The 21159-nt window shown below is 45.4% G+C and overlaps 2 protein-coding genes across 6 annotated transcripts in view; one reads left to right on the top strand and one right to left on the bottom strand.

Moving 5' to 3' along the window:
• Window positions 1-228: 228 nt before the first annotated feature.
• On the bottom strand, window positions 229-4130 carry C14H15orf65 (chromosome 14 C15orf65 homolog). The gene is made up of 2 exons (XM_028865402.2): window positions 3806-4130; window positions 229-727 (listed from the first exon to the last, which is right to left on the bottom strand). The coding sequence occupies exons 1-2, from the start codon at window positions 3830-3832 to the stop codon at window positions 386-388; spliced, it is 369 nt and encodes a 122-aa protein (XP_028721235.1). The 5' UTR covers window positions 3833-4130; the 3' UTR covers window positions 229-385.
• Window positions 4131-4193: 63 nt separating this feature from the next.
• Ccpg1 (cell cycle progression 1) overlaps window positions 4194-21159 on the top strand; it is a 34315-nt gene continuing 17349 nt past the window's right edge. Inside the window, exons 1-4 of one of the 5 annotated variants that reach the window (XM_037210951.1) lie at window positions 4194-4354; window positions 13071-13139; window positions 19972-20092; window positions 20355-20431. In XM_037210951.1, the coding sequence (XP_037066846.1) occupies window positions 13080-13139; window positions 19972-20092; window positions 20355-20431 (258 nt within the window). In that variant the 5' untranslated portion in view covers window positions 4194-4354; window positions 13071-13079. The remainder of the gene's footprint in view (window positions 4355-13070; window positions 13140-19971; window positions 20093-20354; window positions 20432-21159) is intronic. The other 4 variants (XM_028865334.2, XM_028865340.2, XM_028865350.2 and 1 more) reach the window with 4 other exon arrangements.

Below are 21159 nucleotides of genomic sequence, written 5' to 3'. Positions count from 1 at the left end.
GGTGAGTGCAGATGCCTTCAGAGGCCAGAGGCGTGGCATCCCTGGGGTGCTGGAGTTACAGGAGCTGTTCCTCCAAGTCTGTGGTCTTAACTGCTGAGCCGTCTTTCCCGCCCCAAACAGTGTTTGTACGGCAGGGTGTGGTGGTTTACCATAGAGAGTTCTAGGCTAGCTGGGCTGCGCAGCAAGACCCCTTTTCTAAAATAAATGGATGAAGTCACTGTCATTAAGTTATCGGTTACATTTTTTTTTATTTCTTAAAAGTATTTTTAGAACATGTATTAATATCTTTATTAAAATCTTTTCATGTTCAAAAATGAGGTATTCTAGACTTAAAAACTAACATTCTCGAGGACAATTTATCTTCAGGTGTCAGGAGGGTGTGCTCTCATAGAGTATGTTGGAAATTAGGAAAATCGATGGTTCTGGTTCTGTCAGGGGCAGTATTTAGGCTGTTGTTTTGATAAAACCCGGTTGCTCTGATGTGACTGGAGAACACTTGCTCCTTTGGAGTGTACTTGCAGGGCAAGAAATAGGGCCTGGGTGAGAACGCACCATACTGGCTGGAATTGGTTTTGTACATGATCATCTGTGGTTTGGACAGTGAGGTGGTTGTGTGGAGTGTCTTAGGATCCAACATACAGGAAAACACAGGGTTGCCAGGGTTCACACATGGAGTCGGTGGTTCACATTTCATTTCTTCATCTGAAGTCAAAGTACTTTTCTTATCCTAAAGGGCACATAAAACCATCCTCAGTTACCCAGGAGCAGACTTTGGCCTATTCCCCTCACCCTTCACCTTTTCATAGCCTCTTTTCTTAGCATGCCTTCCTTCCTTCCTTCCTTCCTTCCTTCCTTCCTTCCTTCCTTCCTTCCTTCCTTCCTTCCTTCCTTTCCTCCTCCTCCTCCTCCTCCTCCTCCTCCTCCTCCTCCTCCTCCTTCTTCTCTCTCTCTCTCTCTCTCCTGAGACAGGGTTTTATTATGTAGCCTTGGCTATCCTTGAGCTCACTATGTAGACTAGGCTGTTCTGTAACTCACACAGGTCTGTCTGCCTCTCTAGTGCTGGGATTAAAGTCTAGGGTTACCATACCTGGCTTTTTCTCTCTCTTTCTTTTAGAGAAAGGTTCTCAGGTGGCCCAGACTAGTCTAGAACTCTATGTGTAACTGCAGATGACCGTGAACTTTTGACCATCTTGTCTTCAACCTTCCATGCATTAGCATCATTTCATGGGCCATCACATCTGACTACATTTTACTTAATCTTTTAAATCCTTTGGCCACTGAAACTTAAAAAGCCACCGAATTACAGACTTTGCTGTGAAGTCATCTATCGAGGCCTCTGTTCCGAGCAGCCCTGGCCCATCCAACATGTACGCTGCTGTCCTTCTTACACAGCTCTCCCCTTCTCTTAGTATCTGTGCTGCAACCTACAAAACCTCAATTGGTTTCCTAATAACTCCAGCCTTGCTTTATACTTAATGCTGGAATCTGTTTTCATCAGTCAATAATCTTTCTCCCCCAAGAGCCTTCTGGAAAGCACTCATGCTGCTTAATATGATAGAGGGGTGCTGTCTACCAGTGTTGCTGACACTCCATCATTTCCTTTGTGGTTCTTTGAAACACAATCTCATTCTGTAGCCCAGACTGGCTTTGAACTCAAGGAACTACGTCTGCCTCAGCTTCCTGAGTGCCGGCGTGGCAGGCTTGTGCCACCATGCTTGGCTGTGAAATTCCTGTAGTAGCTCCATCACATTTTTACCTACACAGTTAAAAATGAGGCCATAGCATAGTGTGGTTTACTACTGTGAACTGATGTTCTCTAAAGTGGTACTGGGGTTACAGAGTTAGCCACCATTCCTGGCTGGTTTTCTTACTTTACTGATACTCATAAGGCAGAGTTGGCTCTGGTGTAGCACATGTACACCCTTTAATCACAGCACATGGTGGGCAGAGGCAGGCAGAACTCTGAGTTCAAGGCCAGCCTGGTCTACAGAGCAAGCTCCAGACAGCCAATGTAGGATGGCTACATAGAGAAACCCTGCTTAGGATAACAAAACAAAAACAAAAAATTGCAAATTTAGGGGCTGAGGATGTGGCTTAGTTGGTAGCATACTTGCCTAACAAACATATAAAGAGGCCCTGGGGTCTATCCGCAGTACCACATGAACTGGGCATGAAAGGTCCTCCTACCTGTAATCCCACAGAGGATCAGAAGGGTCATCCAAAGTTACAAAAGGACATAGAGGCCACCCTCAGATACAGGAGGCTCTGTCTCAGAAAAAAAAATCTAGAAATTGGAATACTAGAAGAGTGTGGTGTAAGGCAGAAACTTCCATCTAGATGTGGCCCACTTAAAAATGGCTAAAACCATCAACAAAACCCAAACCACAGATTTTGGGCTCATTTGAAGGAAAATTGAATATAAACATTAAAATGCTGGATAAATGGATTTTTTTGAGACAGGTCCCAATAATTACTTGGCCCCAAACTCCTGGCAATCCTCCTGCCTTAGCCTCTATAGTGCTGGGATTCTAGGTCTGGGCTCTCATTGGTAATTACTATCCACTTAAGTTATTGAGGGCTCCAGTTTTCATCAACTCACCCTTGCTACTACTGACACTAGAACTCAATCCCCTTCAGCTCCAGATTGAATAATTTTTTTAAAAGTCACTTCAAATAATGCAAATCACTGGATGATTTATCTACTATCAAATCAGGGGATGATGCTATCGACTTACATCTTTTAGATCTCCACTGTAATTGAAGATACTTATAGCCAATCAAAGTAACCACCACTTTACCCTACTCACTGTAAAAGCAGCTTTGTTATTTGAATTTTAGCCTCTTCAAGGGGTTCTAAGAGCAGGGTGTGGTGGCTTAGGCCTGTAATCCCAATACTTGGGAAGTAGGGGCAAGAGGTTATGGAGTTCAGTGTCAGCTGCACAGAGAATGTGAGGTCAGCTTGAGTTACACCGAGAAACTCTGTCTTAAAAACAAAACAAAACAATGGGGGTGGGCTGGGGGGAAGGGGAGGGGGCAGGAAGGGAGAGAACAAGGGAATCTGTGGCTATTATGTAGAACTGAATAGTATTGTAAAATAAATAAATAAATAAATAAATAAATAAATAAATAAATAAAATTAAAAACAAAACAAAACAAAAAAACCACCCAAAACTACTCTCACCCAAACAAAGACAAAGGGTTGGGGATAATACCTCCTTGGCAGAGTGCTTTCCTAATTTGTGTGAGGCTTGAGGTTCAGTCGCTGGTTGCAGCAACACAAATATCAGGTCTAATTGTGAAACCAGTTTTTGCCCAACATCAGCTACTTGAATGGCTTCCTTTATTATTTACTCCTTAGCTAGGTAAGGGATGGAGGAAAGTTAGCTTTCCTCTGGTGTGAGTGCACTGCGTTCCCCCTCCCCGATCCTTGTAGACAGGGCATACAATAAACGATATTAAAATGAAGCTAGGTTCCCCTAGCTGGGGAATGTAGTTCTGTAGTTAAGCGGTTGCCTATCATTCACAAGGCCCTGGATGAGATCCCTACGAGTGCAAACAGACAAAACAAAAACAAAAACAAAAAACCTTCCTGGTCAAAACCACCACCAGTTTGTAGCGAGGTGCCGCCTTTACACCTTTAGAGCAATAATTACTTAGCAATAATTACTTAGTGGATCGTGCATTTACACTTGTAAATGTAAAAGCCTGGTGACTAACTAGGTGAGTGAGTGGGAGCAGATGGTGCCTCAAACACTATCAAAGAATTTGACTTTCAAAAGCAGTCTAGCCTTCCGCCCAAACCCACCAAGCCGCAGTCGGTCTGACACTCCATCTTCTAAATCTCTTCTGCAAAAGCAGCTCTTTCCTGATGGCGAGAAGTCTGGCGAGGGCACACGGTCCGGTCTTCTCACGGAACCGACGGAAAGCCGCAGCCAGGACGAAGCCAGAACGATTCGCGTCGTGTAAACCGCCAGATCTGGGGAGTGAGAGAATGGGTGGAAATCTTCAGCCTTCCAGTGTGGCAGCCGGTCTCCATGGCAACTGGCTGCAGGCGTGGGAGCCCGGATGTTGTGGGGATCCGCGGTTGCCCCGCCCAGCTTCCGGCCGCCTCAGGGAGGCGGGCCGCACGGGTCTTCGGGAGTCGTAGTTCTTTCTCCCCGCCGCTGGCCGGCGGGAGGCTCAGGGGCGAACTACAAGTCTCGGCATGCCTCGCGGCGCCGCGCCAGCCGCCGCTTCCCCGTTGCGGACGCCCGCGAGCAGGTTGTTGTTTTTATGAGGCGTCACTGGCGTCTAGAGCCCGGACGCCGCCACGGTGACAGCCGGCGCGGTCGGGCGGAGGAGGCGCTGCCTTCAGGTAGGTTCCCCGGGGCGCAGGTCCGGAGGACGGGGCGGCCACGGACTGCAGCTCGTGCCTTCGGGGGCAGCGCCGGGAGGCTGTCTTCTGGCGGTCCTCACGCGCTCGGGCGACCTCGCGGGGAGGGCGCGACCCGGCGGGCGTGAGGCGCGGGCTTGCAGGCTGCAGCACCCCCGCGAGCTCCGAGCTGGGCGCCCTGGGGTTCGGGTGCGGCCGCATCCATATGCTTGAGGTGCCGCGTGCGTCACCCTGCGGCCGCCCGCAAGTCCCAGGTGTCAGGAATAGAAAAGTGCCAGCGTGCAGCCGGGAGACGGGCTCCTCGTCAGCCCCAAAGCCGTCCTGCCCCGCCACCCCCCTTTTCTCTTCCTGTTCTTCACCCTTCCCGTCCGGGCCCTCCCTGGCGTTGGTCAGGCTCGCGGGCTTGTCCTCTGTAGCAGCTGCGAGTAGGCTGTACATATTTACCTCTCTTTGGTCCCAACCCTGCCAGGGGCAGCGCTGGAGTTCTAGACCTCCGCTAGTTGGGCTGTTTTGTTGAGGGGTGAATTGTGCACCGCACTCCCCCACGCTTGCTTTCTTAACCATATGGAGCTGCTTGTACCCCAGGATGGGCAACCAATTTATGACTCTCAATTAGTGCTTTGCGTCTTCTAGCAAGGTCACGTAATTCTTGAAATGTCAGCACCGACGAGACCGTCTTGAAGCCCCTTTGGTTTTCTGAGATAGGGTTTCTCTGTAGCCCTGGCTGACCTAAAACTCTCTGTAAGCCAGGCTGGCCTTGAACTCAGAGATCTGCCTGCCTCTGACACCTGAGCTCGGGGTGTACCACCACCGCTCAGCTTTAAGGTCCCAGTCTTAATAGGCCTCAGATTTCTTATCACGTGTAGCTGGTTTGAATAGTTTACCATTCTGACAACTGGAGTCACAGGGGCACTGCGGAAGTTGTGAGGTGAGTTAATGCTGGCAAGTGCTTTTGCCTTTTTTCTTGCTGTGCACCTCAGTCTGGCCTCATACTACTTACATAGCCCAGGACATGGTAAGTTCTCTTGCCTAAGCCTCCTAAGCACTGTGGTCACGTTGAGTCCCACCAAGCCCTGCTGTTAATGCTGTTTTAACCCCTCTTACACTAAAGTTGGAATTCCAGTCAACGGTGGCACCCCAGACATTTGGAATCTGAAGCAGGAGGATGTCAAGTTTGAGACCAAGCCGGGCAGTATAGTGAGACCATATTCCCAAATAAAAAGGTCTGGGAATGTAAGTTTTTTAGTACAGTGCTTGTTTAATGTATGTGAGGCCCTGGGTTCAATCCCCAGGATGATCACAAACAAACCCTAGAACCAGTTTTGTTCAGAACAGACACTTATATTTGCATTGGGAATAGAGTTCAAAGGCTATTTAGTTTGAAAGTGATTTTCTAGGGTGTGAGACTAAGCTGACTTCATGCTTTATTGTATTTTCTGTAGTGGGAGAAATGCAGGCATTTTTTTTCTTTTCCCTATGGCATTTTTTTTTTTTTTTTAAGATTTATTTTCGTGTGTTTTGCTTCCAAGTTTGTAAGAATAGCATGTGTGTGCAATGCCAGGCCATCTGATGTGAGTGCTGGGAACTGAATTTCTAATATTTGCTCTTAACCATCTCTTCAGCCCTGGAATCTACAATTGGCTATGTAGCCTTGAATTTTTTGTGGGGAGGGGGAGTGGAGTTGAGACAGGGTTTCTCTGTAGTCTTGGAACTGGCTCTGTAGACCAGGCTGGCCTTGAACTCCCAGAGATCCACCTCTGCCTCCAAGTGCTGGGATTAAGGTGTGTGCCACCACAGCCACCTGTTTGTTTTTAGATAGTGTCTTACTGTGTCCAAGGGCTGGGGGTGCTGCAGGTTTCCTGCCTTAGACTCCTGAGTGCAGCTCCAAGCCAGCCTGAGCTCTTATCTGCGAAGCCTTTGTTCCTTTTTTTTAAAAAAAAAATTTAAGTTTCTCTGTTTAGTTCTTGCTGTCCTGGAACTCGCTTTGTAGACCAGGTTGGCCTCTGCCTCCGAGTGCTGGGATCAAATGCATGGGCCACCACTGCCCAGCCCTTTCTTGCTTTTTAGATGGTAGTATTCATAATCTTTTTTTTAGGTTGTCTTGGGAGCTTTCCTCCCACATTTCAGTTTCTTTTCAATATTTTCTGTCTGTTAAGTTGTGTGTTTTGTGTTGGTTTGTTAGCTGTCTTGTGGGTCCTGAAAATCAAACCCAGGTCCCCTGGAAGAACAGTCAGGGCTTTTAACCACTGAGTCATCTCTCCAGCCTGTTTTGTGTTGGTTTTAGTGTGATTAGGCTTTGGGGCCATTCACAGGGTGTAAGAAACATTTGTACTAGATTAATATGTCTGAGTTGCCAGATTCCACAGTATTGCTATCTAGGTGAAATTGTATTTTTAACTAACTTGAAATTATTTGAATATGAATTGTAAAAGCCCTTAAGTTGTGGTTTGGAAAATGACAAAAAGCTGGCCATCACTGCCCCTTTGCTAAAGGTCTTTATTCCTAGTAACAATCAGATTTGACTAGATTAAGGCAGGTAAATAGGTTGGTTTAAGTAGTGACCATTTTCCTTATGCAGTTAAATGGGACCAAGTCATCATCAGGTTTGAGTTCAGAGATGGAGTTTAGTCCTGTGACATGGAAGGATTGCATACAACTAATATGCTTTGGAGTTTTTGTTTTGTTTCATTTGGGTTTTTAGGAAGGGTATTTACTGTGTGAAAAGCTGTTGAGTCAGTAGGATTTTCTGTGGACTTCAGTAACGTGAGTTGCAGATTTTCCTCTTTGATTATATGAGAACATGGTCTGATTTTCCTTAGTACTTGTCACTGACTTACTCAATTCTTCCTTGAGTTCATATTGCCAGTGAGCTCCAGCGAGCCTTGCAAAGGAAAACAGTGTTCAATGATGAACAAGTAACTGAGATTTCAAGTCTTCCCATTGATAAGTTGGAAGTAACAGCTGTGCACCTTCAAGGTGGATTTGTGAAGATGGAATTGGATATGCAAATGAAATCACAGTGATGACAGATTCATCTCTATAATATTATTGGCCTTTGTGAGTGACATGTGAAACCTAGTGCACATTGGTAGTGTGATGACAGTGCCATGCCTATTTTTTAGTGCATAATTTTGGTGAAGCAATATCCAGGGCTTCATTTGTCTTCTTGGTAGAGCTGGGTAGCGTGTTCCAGTCTGATGGCCAGTTCGTTCCATTGCTCACTGTGATTTGGTCTTCTGCACTGAAAGACCAGGGATTGTAAAAGAGTGCCTCTGTGGTTGGGCCCTTCATGTTTGTCTCAGTCTCACAGTTAGAAGCGTTCGAGGTCCTTAGTTTGATTCACAGGAAGTGGCTTCTTTTTGATGTTGCCCTCGTGAGCAGCACGACTGCATTGAGTCTGAACTCTGGCAGATGTGAGAGCCCTGGGTGGGGTGGAGATGCCTCCTCCTGGGACAGTCCGCTGTTGCCTTTGGCATCTGACTCTGAGGCTGACCTCAAGTTCGGGTGACATAGAGATTAATGTAAAGCAGTGTTTAGAAATTTCTAAGTTCATCTGAAGGGCTGTCACAGAGTAATAGAGGTAGGTGCGGCAGGTAACAGTTGTGTAAACTGTCCTGTGGATGGTAGTGGGCAGCTCAGGTGGATCCTCGTCATACCCTAGTGCTACTAGATGACAGCGGATGCCTTTCTCGCTGTAATCAGGTGTAAACACCAACACATGGCGACAAGAATGTATATAGAAACCTTAGATTACCAGCTTTGCTTTCCAGATAGACGATAACTAAGAAAATTATAGGAAATTATCATTTTGTGAGAGGATATTTAGAAGTACTAAAAAAAAATTAGTGTGTGTGTGTGTGTGTGTGTGTGTGTGTGTGTGAGAGAGAGAGAGAGAGAGAGAGAGAGAGAGAGAGAGAGAGAGAGAGAGAGAGCGCGAGCGAGCACTATTGAGATAAGAAACAAAGTCAGAATCAGATTTCTAAAATGATGAAGCCAACATGACTCAGTGCATTTTGTAGCCTTCTCATCTTAGGTATTTCACTTTAAAAAGGGGATTTATTTTAGTGTGTGTTCCTGTGTCTGGGTATGTGCAGGTGAGTTCAGGTACCCATGGACACCAGAGGTGTGGGATCTCTCAGAAACTAGAGCACAAGCAGTTTTTGTGAGCCACCCGTTGTGGGTTCTGGGTACTGAATTTGGGTCCTGGAAGAAAGAACAGTACCGAACGATCTTTCCAGCCTCATTCTAACCCTGCAAATAGCTAATGAAAGAAGGACCTCTCTCCTATGGGTATCGGAATCGTCGTTTTCACATTTTTTAAAAAGTTGCAGCATTAGATTGAGGCAAAAGGACTGTTTACTTCAGCTATCTGAGTGGTTTTCTCTTCCTGGTTTGCGGAGTGTTACATCATAGAAGGAAACTTACAAACGGTGTGTTGTCTCACTTCTCTTGCAGAACTGATGTTCTAGATGAAAAGGTGCATTTAGTGTATGTAGCAGTAGTACATAGATGGAGTGAATTTATTCCTCTGCCTTCATTACAATATTAAAAACATCGTAATTGATTTTGTTTTTAGGGGTAGAGTTTCATAGCTCAGGTTAGCTTCCAGCCTCACTACATAGAGTAGGTTGGCCTTGAACTTCTGATCCTCTTGGCCTTACCTGTCTTGTGCTGGGACTTGTGTGTTACCACACTCTGATTTTTTTTTTTTTTTTTTGGTTTTTCGAGACAGGGTTTCTCTGTGTAGCTTTGCGCCTTTCCTGGGACTCACTTGGTAGTCCAGGCTGGCCTCGAACTCACAGAGATCCACCTGGCTCTGCCTCCTGAGTGCTGGGATTAAAGGCGTGCGCCACCATCGCCCGGCCTGATTTTTTTGAAGACAGGGTTTTGCTCTGTAGCCAGGCTGGCCTGGAGCTCGTGGGTAATCTTACTGCCTCTGCTTTCCTGAGTGCTGAGATTAGAGTGTGCCCTCCACACCTGGCTGACATTATTTTTAGTGACTGTTTTCCTACCTCATTTCAAGGAGAGAGCCTACTGATTGCAGAGGGCTGTCTTTTTTGTTTTTTTAAGATTTGTTTATTTATTATGTGTACAGTTTTTTGAATGGCCAGAAGAGGGCACCAGATCTCATTATAGATGTTTGTGAGCCACCATGTGGTTGCTGGGAATTGAACTCAGGACCTCTGGAAGAACAGCCAGTGCTCTTAACCTCTGAGCCATCTCTCCAGCCCGAGGGCTGTCTGTCTTCGCACTCCGACAAGAGTGATGGAACCAAAGACTTCAGAGGACCTCATAGTCCTCATAGTGGACTCAGTTCACTGGAAACCCAATAGTTAACGTTTGAGGGTAGCACATTAACTTCTCTGACACATTGATTTCTTGAACTTTTCAAGGAGAAACTGCTCTCATCAGAGATGATGGATTTGTGTCTCTCTTTCACTGTGCTTAAAACTGGGTTTACTGTTTTGAGACAGGTTGTCACCAGGTAACTCCTGCCTAGAACTTGCTGCATAAACCAGGCTGGCCTCAAATTCATTGGTCTACATGCCTGCTGGGATTAAAGGCATGCATCACCACACACCTTATTGTGTTGTGTATGTGACTTATTTACTTGTTGTGAAGAGACACCATGACCAACACAACTTAAAAACAGATTATTGGGGCTCACGGTTCCAGGGGGTCAGAGTCCATGATCATCATGGTGGGAGCGTGGTATCAAGCAAGCAGGCACAGTGCTGGAGAAGGAGCTGAGAGGAAGCGTGAGCACGGACTGGGAATGGTTCCACAATGGGGCCAAGCATTGAGTTCATGTGCAGCTGGAGTTACAGTATGTGCTCTTAACTGATGAGCCATCTTTCCAGCCCCTTTTCTTCTTGTGACAGCCTAGGCCTGCCTCAGCCAACATGTAACCTTAATGGTCTTGGAACTCATTATCTCTTGTCTCAGATTTCAAGTAATTGGGATTACAGGCTTGGGTTACTTAGGGGTGAAGATTTGAGGTTTTTGTATAGAATAGTCTTTTTTTAAGGCCAGGCATGGTGGCTCAAATCTGTAGTCTTTGAATGGGAAAGTCTGAGTCAAGAAGAAAGTTCAAGACTTGCCTGGGTTACAGAATAATTTTCAGGCCAGTCTGGTTAAGTTAGTGAGACCCTGTATCAAATTAAAAACCACTGGGCCTTACCTCAGTGGTAAAGTGCTTGCCTAGCATGTATATGCTTAACATGTATAAGGAAGGCCTTAGTACTGACAAACAGGCCCACAGACTATGAGTGTGAGGATGATGAAAACACCTCCGTTTTCTTTATTGTCCCAAATAGGGTTTCTCTATGTAGCCCTGGCTGGTCTGAAACTCACTCTGTAGACCAGGCTGGCCTTGGACTTACAGAGATTTGTCTGCCTCTGCCTCCCAAGTGCTGGGATTAAAGCCATGTGCCACCAAACCCAGCACTGAAAAAGAGGAGGTGCTAGAGATTGTTCAGTGGTTGAGAGCTCTTGCTGCTCATGAAGAGGACCTAGGTTCCATTCCTAGTACCACATGGTGGCTTAGAACCATCTGTAACTCTCTAGGAGATCCAACACCTTGTGACCTCCACAGACAGCAAGCCTGCATGTGAGACACATACCTAGGTGCAGGCAAGACACACATACACATACAAAAATATTTAAAGAGGATTTTCAGAAGGAAAAAAAAAAACCTCACGAAACTACTCAGGCTGATCTTGAACTTAAACGTATAGCCTAAGTTGGCCTTAAACTTCCTGTTCTTGTGTCTCAGCCTCCTGGATAGCTGGGATTCAGGTCTGTGCTTAGAGTCAGATTCTGGACAGTGACCAAGGTGGATTCTTCATGGATAGCCTGGCAGCACTTGGCTTTTACTTACCTCAGTCTGTGGTCTGCTTGGAATCACAGAACTGTGAGATAATAGTGCCCCCATTCTTCTCCCTCATGTCTAATTCTAGAAGATAAGGAAATGAAAAGCCTGCCTTCTTCATAGTAAAATGTAGCTTCTTAGGAACGATGTAGTGGGGTGTCATCATACCAGGTAACTGTTGTAGTTAATGGGGAAAATGAACAGCGTTGTTTATGTGCTATTCTTTGTTTTTCAAGACTGGGTCTCAATGTGTTGCTCTGGCTGTCCTGGAACTCTCAGACCAGGCTGGCCTCAAGCTCACAGAGATCCACCTGCCTCTGCCTCTTGAGTGCTGGGATTAAAGGCATGGGCTACCAAGACAGTTCTTAATGAAGGATAATGCACAGAAGGAAGTCTCTTAGCCTTGAAGCTCTCAGAACACCAATGGAATTTATGGAGGCTGATGGTTAAGGGGCCTGCCTGCCTCCCCCTTCTGTCTTCCACTCTTTCTTTCCCTCCCTCCCCCTTTGGAGTATCTTGCTGTCTATCCTAGGCTGGCTTACAGTTGGCAGCCCTCCTGCCTCAGCTCTCCTCCTGCTGACTCCTGGGATGGAAGAGTGCCTTGTACTTGCTGTCCAGGAGTCTTGGGAAGGTCATTGCAAACTAGCTATTCTTAGAGCAGAACAGAGGGTGGGACGACTTCTGACTTGTAAAGGAGTGTCTTGCATACCAGGTTGGCCTGGAATTTACTGTCTAGCCAAGGGTGACCTTGAACTTCCGATCCTCTGTTTACCTCAAGTGCTAGAATTATAGGTGGGTGTCAGCATGCTTAAAATCAGTTCCAGCTAGGCATGCTTCCATCTGAGCTATGTCCTAGTGCCAGGATGCAGTTTTCTTGGAACCACAGCCTTCAGGTTGGATCTGACACTTTCATAGTGTCTGCATTACCAGAAGCTAGTTAATGAGGCGGATCCTCAAAGCATGGCATGGTTTTGCAAGCCTGTAATCCTAGCATTCTGGAGACAGAGGTAGGGGAATTGAAAGTTCAACACTAGCCTGTGCTAGCTAGTGTAGGGTAAAAGTATGAAAACTTGGCCTTAGCTTAGGCTTGTTCCCAACTAGCTCTTACAACTTAAATTAACCCATTTATATTAATCTATGCTCTACCATATGGCTTGTTACTTCTCTATACTGTACATCTGACTCCCTCCATGCTTCGATGGCAAATCCTGCCTGTCTTCTTCCCAGAGGTCCTATCTCTTCTAGAAGTCCCACTCATCCTTTCCTAATTATCTATTGGCCACTCGGCTCTACTAAACCAATCAGGAAAGTACCTTGGCAGAGACACATCTTCACAGTGTACAAAAAGACTGTCTCACAGCATGTTTCAGACATTCTTTGCCTTTCAGATCTGATTTCTGTTGGTTGCAGCAGCACAGCTGTGCAGGTTTCCTTGGCTCAGGAGGGCTCCCACATCTTAGCAGTTTGGTTTATTCTTACGGCTGTGCAGCGGTCATATGCCCAGGGTGGAAAACCTGTGGGCGTTGTCTCAGTTTCACCTCGAGGTTTTTATGCTGTGTCGTGCGGAGCTTTTACAGACATTTAAAAAATGTGTCCCAGGCTGGAGAGATTGCTCAGAGGTTAAGAGCACTGGCTGCTCTTCCAGAAGTCCTGAGTTCAATTCTCAGCAACCACGTGGTGGCTCACAACCATCTGTAATGAGATCTGGTGCCCTCTTTTGGCCTGCAGGCAGACATGAAGGCAGAACATTATATACATAATAAATAAATCTTTAAAAATAAATAAATAATGTGTCCCATGTTTTACTGTGTGTTCTTGTATTTATAGGACTGAAAAATGTCTGAAAATTCCAGCGACAGTGACTCATCTTGTGGTTGGACTGTCATCAATCATGAGGTATGTTCTTTGGTACATTGTTAGCACTGACAGAAACTGCTTCATGGAGGTCAGTGTTTTCTACATGTAAGCCATGGGTTCCTTGTGTATAATGTAGGCATTCCCAACCATATTAAACTTGGCTGCTAAAATACTACTGAGCTACATACAGCCCTAGTCTTTTTTTTTTGTTTTGAAACAAAACTTTGAGATGGAGTCTTCATAAGTTGCCCTGGATGGCCTTGGAATCTGCCTGTGGCTCAGGCTGACTGTCTTGAACTTGGGATCCTTCTTTCTCAGTCTCCTAAGCGCTGGGATGGCAGGCCTGTGCTGGCACACCTAGGGCTTTGGGCGTGTGTTTGTTTGTTTTGAGACATTAGTCTCACTCTGTAGTTCTGACTGGCCAGCATTGGCCTGAGTTCACAGCAGTCCTTCCACGTACAGGGGTTATAGATGTGTGCTAGTGTGGCGGGCTGTTGTTTTGTTTTGAGAAAGTCTCCTTCCGTCACATAGGCTGGCTGGAAACTCAAGGCAGCCTTCCTGCTTCAGCCTCCAGGTGGGTTAGAGGCATGAACCATATCCAGCCTCTTTTTTGTTTTTTTCTTAAATGAATTTTTCAGGATTTAAGAAAAAGTATGTATTTAGATTTACAGGTGTAGAGGACAATAGTTGTTCATAATCAACAGGAAGAACTTCGCTAGAGAGTAGCATCCTGGATTTTGGATACGCTGCTGAACACTTCAGTCCAGCATCTTCTGCATTATTCTAGCTGACGTTCCTTAACTTTTTTGTTTTTGTTTTTGTTGTTTGTTTGTTTGTTTGTTTGTTTTTTGAGACAGGGTTTCCTTGAGTATCCCTGGTTGTTCTGGAACTCCAGGGTAGAACAGGCTGGCCTTGAACATCCCACTCCTGGTACCGACTTCTGTGTTAGGGTTTCTTTTGCTGTGAAGAGACACCATGACCATGGCAGCTCTTATAAAGGAAAATATTTAATAGAGCTGGCTATAGTTTCGGAAGTTTAGTCTGTTACTGTCATGGTGGGAAGCAGGACAGTGTGCAGGCAGACATGGTACTGGAGAAGGAGCTGAGAGTTCTACATCTTGATCCACTGGCAATAGGGGTCTGGAGAGATAGCTCAGCAGTTTAGAACACTGGCTGCTTGTGGCTGGAGAATGTCTCTCCAGCTCCCATCAAGCCCTGGCAGTCCAACAGCCCACTTATAATATAAACACACAGACGCTTATATTATTTACAAACTGTATGGCCATGGCAGGCTTCTTGCTAACTGTTCTTACAGCTTAAATTAATCCATTTCCATAAATCTATACCTTGCCACATGGTTCGTGGCTTACCGCTTACTGGCATCTTCACATGCTGCTTGTCATGGTGGCGGCTGGCAGTGACTCCTTCCACCTTCCTGTTCTTTCTTTTCTCCTCTCTGTTAGTCCCGCCTATACTTCCTGCCTAGCCACTGGCCAATCAATGTTTTATTTATTGACCAATCAGAGCAATTTGACATACAGACCATCCCACAGCACTTCTCATTTTCTCTTCTTTTTTTTTTTTTTAAAAAAAAGAGGAAGGTTTTAACTTTTACACATCTCCAAAGCCAGCTTGGTATATTTGGAAATTTGGGTGTAGCTTCTCTTACTACTTCCTGCTGGAGGCAGGGTATGTGTGTGTGTGCGTGCGGCGCGAACTGTATCTTATGGGGACACAAAGAAAATTTTAGGATTATGGAGTAGTCCGTGAGGGTGTATCGTCTGAGCCAGTTGCCTTGAAACGGTTCTGGATGTTGGATCATCTGGGCCTTGGTGTCATTGGAGACCTTTCAGGGGGTCTTGGCTGGTCAAACCTGATGTATCTTAATCTGGAACAAATCCATAGCCTCTGGCTTTCTGTGGAAACAAAAGCAGAGCCTCCTTTCCAAAGCAACATATCCTTATATCCAAATTTTGAAGTCAAGGTACCTTTAAAATATACATTTTGGCATAACTCAACAGCTTCTACGATCAAATGTTTTTCTTCAGTTGCGAATATCAAAGAGAACATAATCCAGATTCTCTGTGTGGTAGCCATCTTTATGTGGCTTATTTTTTATATTACCTTGAGCCTATTGTTTTAAACTGCAGCCTTCTCAGACTGAAACGGCACTGTGGCTGCTGGCTCCGCCCACTTCAGCTTCCCAACATGGCGATGGTACGTTTTCCGCCAGCTCTGGAAGCCATCAAGTCTCAGAAATAGTGGGTCTATGCTTCTATCAAAGCAGCGTGTAGTCCAGAAACATCTTTTTTTGTTTTATACTAGCAAAGGCTAAATCCGTGGCAAGGTATAGATTTATGGAAATGGATTAATTTAAGCTATAAGAACAGTTAGCAAGAAGCCTGCCACGGCCATACAGTTTGTAACCAATATAAGTCTCTGTGTTTACTTGGTTGGATCTGAGCAGCTGTGGGACTGGTGGATGACAAAGATTTGTCCTGACTGTGGGCAAGGCAGGAAAACTCTAGCTACAAATGGCGCCCAACGTGTTGGCAAGAGTTTCCACCTAAAACCTGAATAAAAAGATTCTAAGACGGAGCTAAAAACAGCTTCCTAATTGTCTCTCTCAAATGAGCAGCAGTTGCCGGTTTGAGCTACTGGCGGGTTTCTAACATGCAAGCTCGACCTGCAGTATGGCGGGAATAAGGCCTTTGCAAGTGGCACATTAAGCTGTGTGGTGGATTTAGCCTTTGCTAGTATAAAACAAAAAAGGAAGTTTCTGGGCTACACGCTGCTTTGATAGAAGCATAGACCCACTATTTCTGAGACTTGATGGCTTCCAGAGCTGGCGGAAAACGTACCATCGCCATGTTGGGAAGCTGAAGTGGGCGGAGCCAGCAGCCACAGTGCCGTTTCAGTCTGAGAAGGCTGCAGTTTAAAACAATAGGCTCAAGGTAATATAAAAAATAAGCCACATAAAGATGGCTACCACACAGAGAATCTGGATTATGTTCTCTTTGATATTCGCAACTGAAGAAAAACATTTGATCGTAGAAGCTGTTGAGTTATGCCAAAATGTATATTTTAAAGGTACCTTGACTTCAAAATTTGGATATAAGGATATGTTGCTTTGGAAAGGAGGCTCTGCTTTTGTTTCCACAGAAAGCCAGAGGCTATGGATTTGTTCCAGATTAAGATACATCAGGTTTGACCAGCCAAGACCCCCTGAAAGGTCTCCAATGACACCAAGGCCCAGATGATCCAACATCCAGAACCGTTTCAAGGCAACTGGCTCAGACGATACACCCTCACGGACTACTCCATAATCCTAAAATTTTCTTTGTGTCCCCATAAGATACAGTTCGCGCCGCACGCACACACACACACACACACACACACACACACACACACACACCCTGCCTCCAGCAGGAAGTAGTAAGAGAAGCTACACCCAAATTCCCAAATATACCAAGCTGGCTTTGGAGATGTGTAAAAGTTAAAACCTTCCTCTTTTTTTTTTAAAAAAAAAAAAAGAAGAGAAAATGAGAAGTGCTGTGGGATGGTCTGTATGTCAAATTGCTCTGATTGGTCAATAAATAAAACACTGATTGGCCAGTGGCTAGGCAGGAAGTATAGGCGGGACTAACAGAGAGGAGAAAAGAAAGAACAGGAAGGCAGGAGGAGTCACTGCTAGCCGCCGCCGCCATGACAAACAGCATGTGAAGACGCCGGTAAGTGATAAGCCACGAGCCACATGGCAAAGTATAGATTTATGGAAATGGATTAATATAAGCTGTAAGAACAGTTAGCAAGAAGCCTGCCACAGCCATACAGTTTGTAAGCAATATAAGTAAGTCTCTGTGTTTACTTGGTTGGGTCTGAGCGCTGTGGGACTGGCCGGTGACAAAGTTTTGTCCTGACTGTGGGCAAGGCAGGAAAACTCTAGTTACAGCTGCCACTCCTAATAGTGCCTATGGGCCAAGCATTCAAACACATGAGTCTATGGGGGCCACAACCCATTCAAACTACCACATTCTACTCCTGGTGCCCAGAGGCTTGTAGCCATAATATAATGCAAACTGCAAAGGCCAGAGGATGGTGTCAGATTCTCTGGGCCTGGAGATACAGATAGTCATGAGCCACCATGTGGATGCTGGGAACTGAACCTGCGTCTCTGGAAGAGCAGCCAGAGTTCTAAACTGCTGAGCTATCTCTCTAGCCCCATCAGCCTTAATTTTTTTCTTTTTTCTTTTACTGTTTTTGGAGACGGGGTATAGTTGTGGCTGGTGTAGAGCTTACAGCATAGTCAAAGCTGCATTGAATGTGGTCCCAAAGCCAGTTTTGTAATGAGGAATGGTGTAACTAGAACATTGTAGACACTGATTTATGTCCCAAGCTGGTGGTTGTTTTCAGTATAGAAGTCCTAAGAACAGAAAGCATCACATCGGTCCAGCCTCGCTTGTTCGGATTTGAGTCGTCTCATCAAAAGTTTCCTATTTGTTTTTAGGATTTTATAAGCTTGCTTACTTCATCAGTGAATTAATTTATTTTTTGAGACAAGGTCCCACTGTAGCCCAGTGTTGCCTAGAACTCAGTAGCCCTCGCTGCCTTCCAACTGGAAGTCGTCTGTCCCGCCTCCCAAGTGCTTGAGTTATGGGCATTTACCATCAGGTCTATTGATGCTGGTGCTTGATGGTATATATGGTATATAGAAATAATTATTTTGGCTGGGTGGTGGTGGTGGCGGCGGCGGCGGCGGCGGCAGCGGAGGCGGCGCACGCCTTTAATCCCAGCACTCTGGAGGCAGAGCCAGGGGGATCCCTGTGATTTCAAGGCCAGCCTGGTCTACAGAGTGAGATCCAGGACAGACACCAAAAACTACACAGAGAAACTCTGTCTCGAAAAGCAAAAACAAACAAACAAACAAAACAACTAAAAAATGAAATAATTATTTTGGCTGGGTGGTGGTGAAAGAGAAAGAAAGAAAGAAGTTATTTTGATAATTGAAGGTTTAGAGTAGTTTGTTAGTCATATCTTTTATAAATCAGCATCAGTAAAAATAGGGAGCCAGTGACATGGCTGAGGTGCCATGGAAGCCTGACATCCTGAGTTGGATCCTTGGAACCCATATGGTAGGAGAATGTCCACTTTACATACAAGTCATGTCCTGACCTCTACATATGTATTATGGTGCCTCTGTGTACACATACCCTAAGTAAGCACATGTAATTTTAAATAGCACTTCATAGGCTTTTGTTTTACAGCTTCAAAATTTGTTAGCAACTATACTGATTGAGATAGAAGGGAGGCTGAGGTTTTTTTCGGAGGGAGGGGTTGACAGGATCTCACTCTAGCAGACTGGCCATGAACTTGAACTTATTCTCTTCTGCTTCCCAGTGCCAGGATCACAGATATGCCTTCCACCCCTGGTTTAGTGTTTTAGGATAGTTTGTTATGCAGTAACCCTGACTGGCCTATGTTCTGTACCCTCCTCCCCCAGCCCCAGCTGAGACTTAGTAGATATGTACCACCATGTCCAGCTCCCCAGCCCATTCAACCCATTCAAGGCTGGGTTTCTCTCTGTAGTTTTGGTGCCTATAGACCAGGCTGGCCTTGAACTCACAGAGATCTGCCTGGCTCTACCTCCCGAGTGCTGGGATTAAAGGTGTGCTCCACCACCGCCTGGCCCATCCACCCTTTTTAGACAGGGTATTAATATGTAGACCTAACTAGCTTAGAACTCAACTGCGTGACCAAGTCAGTCCCAACCTTGCCTTAGTCCTGCTACTGCTCTCCAAATGGTGTGTGCCCTGGTTCTGCTTCTGTGTTTTTAACTGTTCCTGCAAAGTTCAGGTGGACTTCTATAAGCAATGGCTTTTCCCCTTTTTCCCTATAAGGATAAGCCAAGAGTAGGAGGAAGGCAGCATTGGGAACCTGGCTGTGCGGCTGCAGGGTAGAATATGATAGCAAGTGTTTGGGCACTTAGTCATGTGACAAACTGCCAGCTGTACTTCTTTTAACATTTTGGGGATAGGGTCTATCTCTAGCCTAGATGGCCCGGCAGTCACTTTGTAGTCCAGGCTAGTCTTGACTTTACTTCCTGCCTTGGCCTCTTAGTGCTGGGATTACATACATGCACACTTGCTGTGTGCTTGTGTTTTTATATCCTTTATTCTAGAAATCCTTCTAACTCCTTTTTCTGGCTGAGGTCTCTTGGCTGTGTTTCATTTTTCTTTTCATTACTCTCATTCTGATTTAGTCCCGAATCTCCTTCCCAAGCAGTCTGCAGAGCAGACCTAACCTGCCCGAGCCTTGGTTCTGCAGCCAATGCAGGCAGTCTTTTATATGTAAATATTTGTGCAGAGCACATGCACACAGTGTCTGGGGATGCTCGAAGAGAATGTTGGAGGCCCTGGGACTGGAGTTACACTTGTGAGCCACCATGTGGGTACTAGGAATCAAACCTGGGTCCTCTGGAAGAACTCTTAACTCCTGAGATACCTCTTCAGACCCTTAGTGCACACTCAGAGTTTGCCTGTTTGCTTCTGAGCCATCTCTCCAGGACCATGGAAATTCTCTAGATAAGTAGCTATTCAGAAGATAACTCCAGCTACAGACAATGGTTAATTTGTTATCAACTGCGAGAGAGTTAATCTTCTGTCATCTTCCTTCTGTTGTGCTCACTGACATGGGCTGGAAGCCTATGGCCCCATCCTTCACTTTCCCTTCTGGGGGCCTGTATGGACTGAGTTAACAAAACCAGTCAGGATAAATGATGTTTAGGTGTGGTAGCATCGGGGACTTTCTACATAACATCAAATCCAGCCTTGGGGAGACAATACCTGAATTAATAGTTACCACTTTCCCCCAGGGTTCTGATGTAGAGATCATGAATTCTGCCACAGCCAGTGACAGCTGTGAACTGACTCTAGAATGTTCCTCATTAGAGCAAGAGGAACTGCAAGTTCTTCATGTGGGGCCTGGAGGTGGAGGTAAGTTAAGTTCCCATTTCTTTTTCTGGGGCCAGGGGTACCATCCTTGATTGCCTTTGGAGTGGTCTTATCCTGGGATGTTCAGTGGACTTGTAAAAAGGCAGGAATCTGCCAGCAAGTGTCTGAGAATAGTTAGAAGGCCGCCACTGACACCGGAGAGCCATTAATGAGTTACATTCTCTGTGAAATTGTCCCCCCCACACTTGCAAGTAAAGTAAGTGTTTTCAAAGAACTAACGCTCTTGATCTTGATTTTATCCCAGAAAGCAGTGCAAACAGCATGTTGTCAGTGGAAGAGACTACATTGGCATCAGTGGGAGAAACCAAGTCAGAAACTGAGGTAAACCTTTGTTTTGTACTGTGGATGTTTGAGAAGCACTGTCCTATTTATAACTAAGCGTTCTATTCCTACTAAATTACAAGAAAATTTAGTGGAAAAAACCGGTCGGTTTTAAGGTTAACTTCTGCTGGGTTTCAGAACAGGACACTAAGCAAGTACCTTCCCCTAGGTCACCCTCATAGACAGCCCTGATTGTGACTACAAGATGAGTTAGTGTTTAAAGAACTACCAATCTAAATTGTGTTTTACTGAGTGGATGTCTAAGTGAAGGTTAACTTTTACATCTGACAACAAGCTAAACATTGTCTGTTGGAGCTGTCTTTTGAATAAAACTACTTGGCTAGATCATTTCCATAGTATTTTAGTTCCTTGGTGCTGAGATTGGGTGACATAATGAAAAATAATCCATTTCTGGAAGGGTCTGGAGAGATTGCTCAGTTTTTAAGAGTGCCTGCTACTTAATAATCATGAGGACATGGGTTCAGATTTCACTACACATGGAATAAGCTGGGTGTCCCACAAACATCTAACTACAGCTCCGAGGGATCTGCTGCCTTCTTCTGGTCTGTGTGTCCACTTCCCCACATAAATAAAATCAATCTCTAGTGTTGATGAGATGGTTCAGCAGGTAGGAAGGTACTTGGTGCTGAGTCTAACCTGAATTCAGTCCCCAGGAACTCGCATGGTATGAGAGAACTGACTGGCAAGATATCCTCTGACTGCCACAT

Source organism: Peromyscus leucopus, chromosome 14 (genome assembly GCF_004664715.2).
Source record: "Peromyscus leucopus breed LL Stock chromosome 14, UCI_PerLeu_2.1, whole genome shotgun sequence".
NCBI classification, from domain to species: domain Eukaryota; kingdom Metazoa; phylum Chordata; class Mammalia; order Rodentia; family Cricetidae; genus Peromyscus; species Peromyscus leucopus.
This window is presented reverse-complemented; position numbering and strand designations above follow the sequence as displayed.

Excerpts from the sequence above, each read along its gene's own strand:
- C14H15orf65 (XM_028865402.2), bottom strand. The coding sequence starts at position 3,832 with ATGGAGTGTCAGACCGACTGCGGCTTG. Across the intron at positions 728-3,805 it reads GTCAGACCGACTGCGGCTTG|GATAAGAAAAGTACTTTGAC; the intron begins GTGGGTTTGGGC and ends TGTGCCCTTTAG.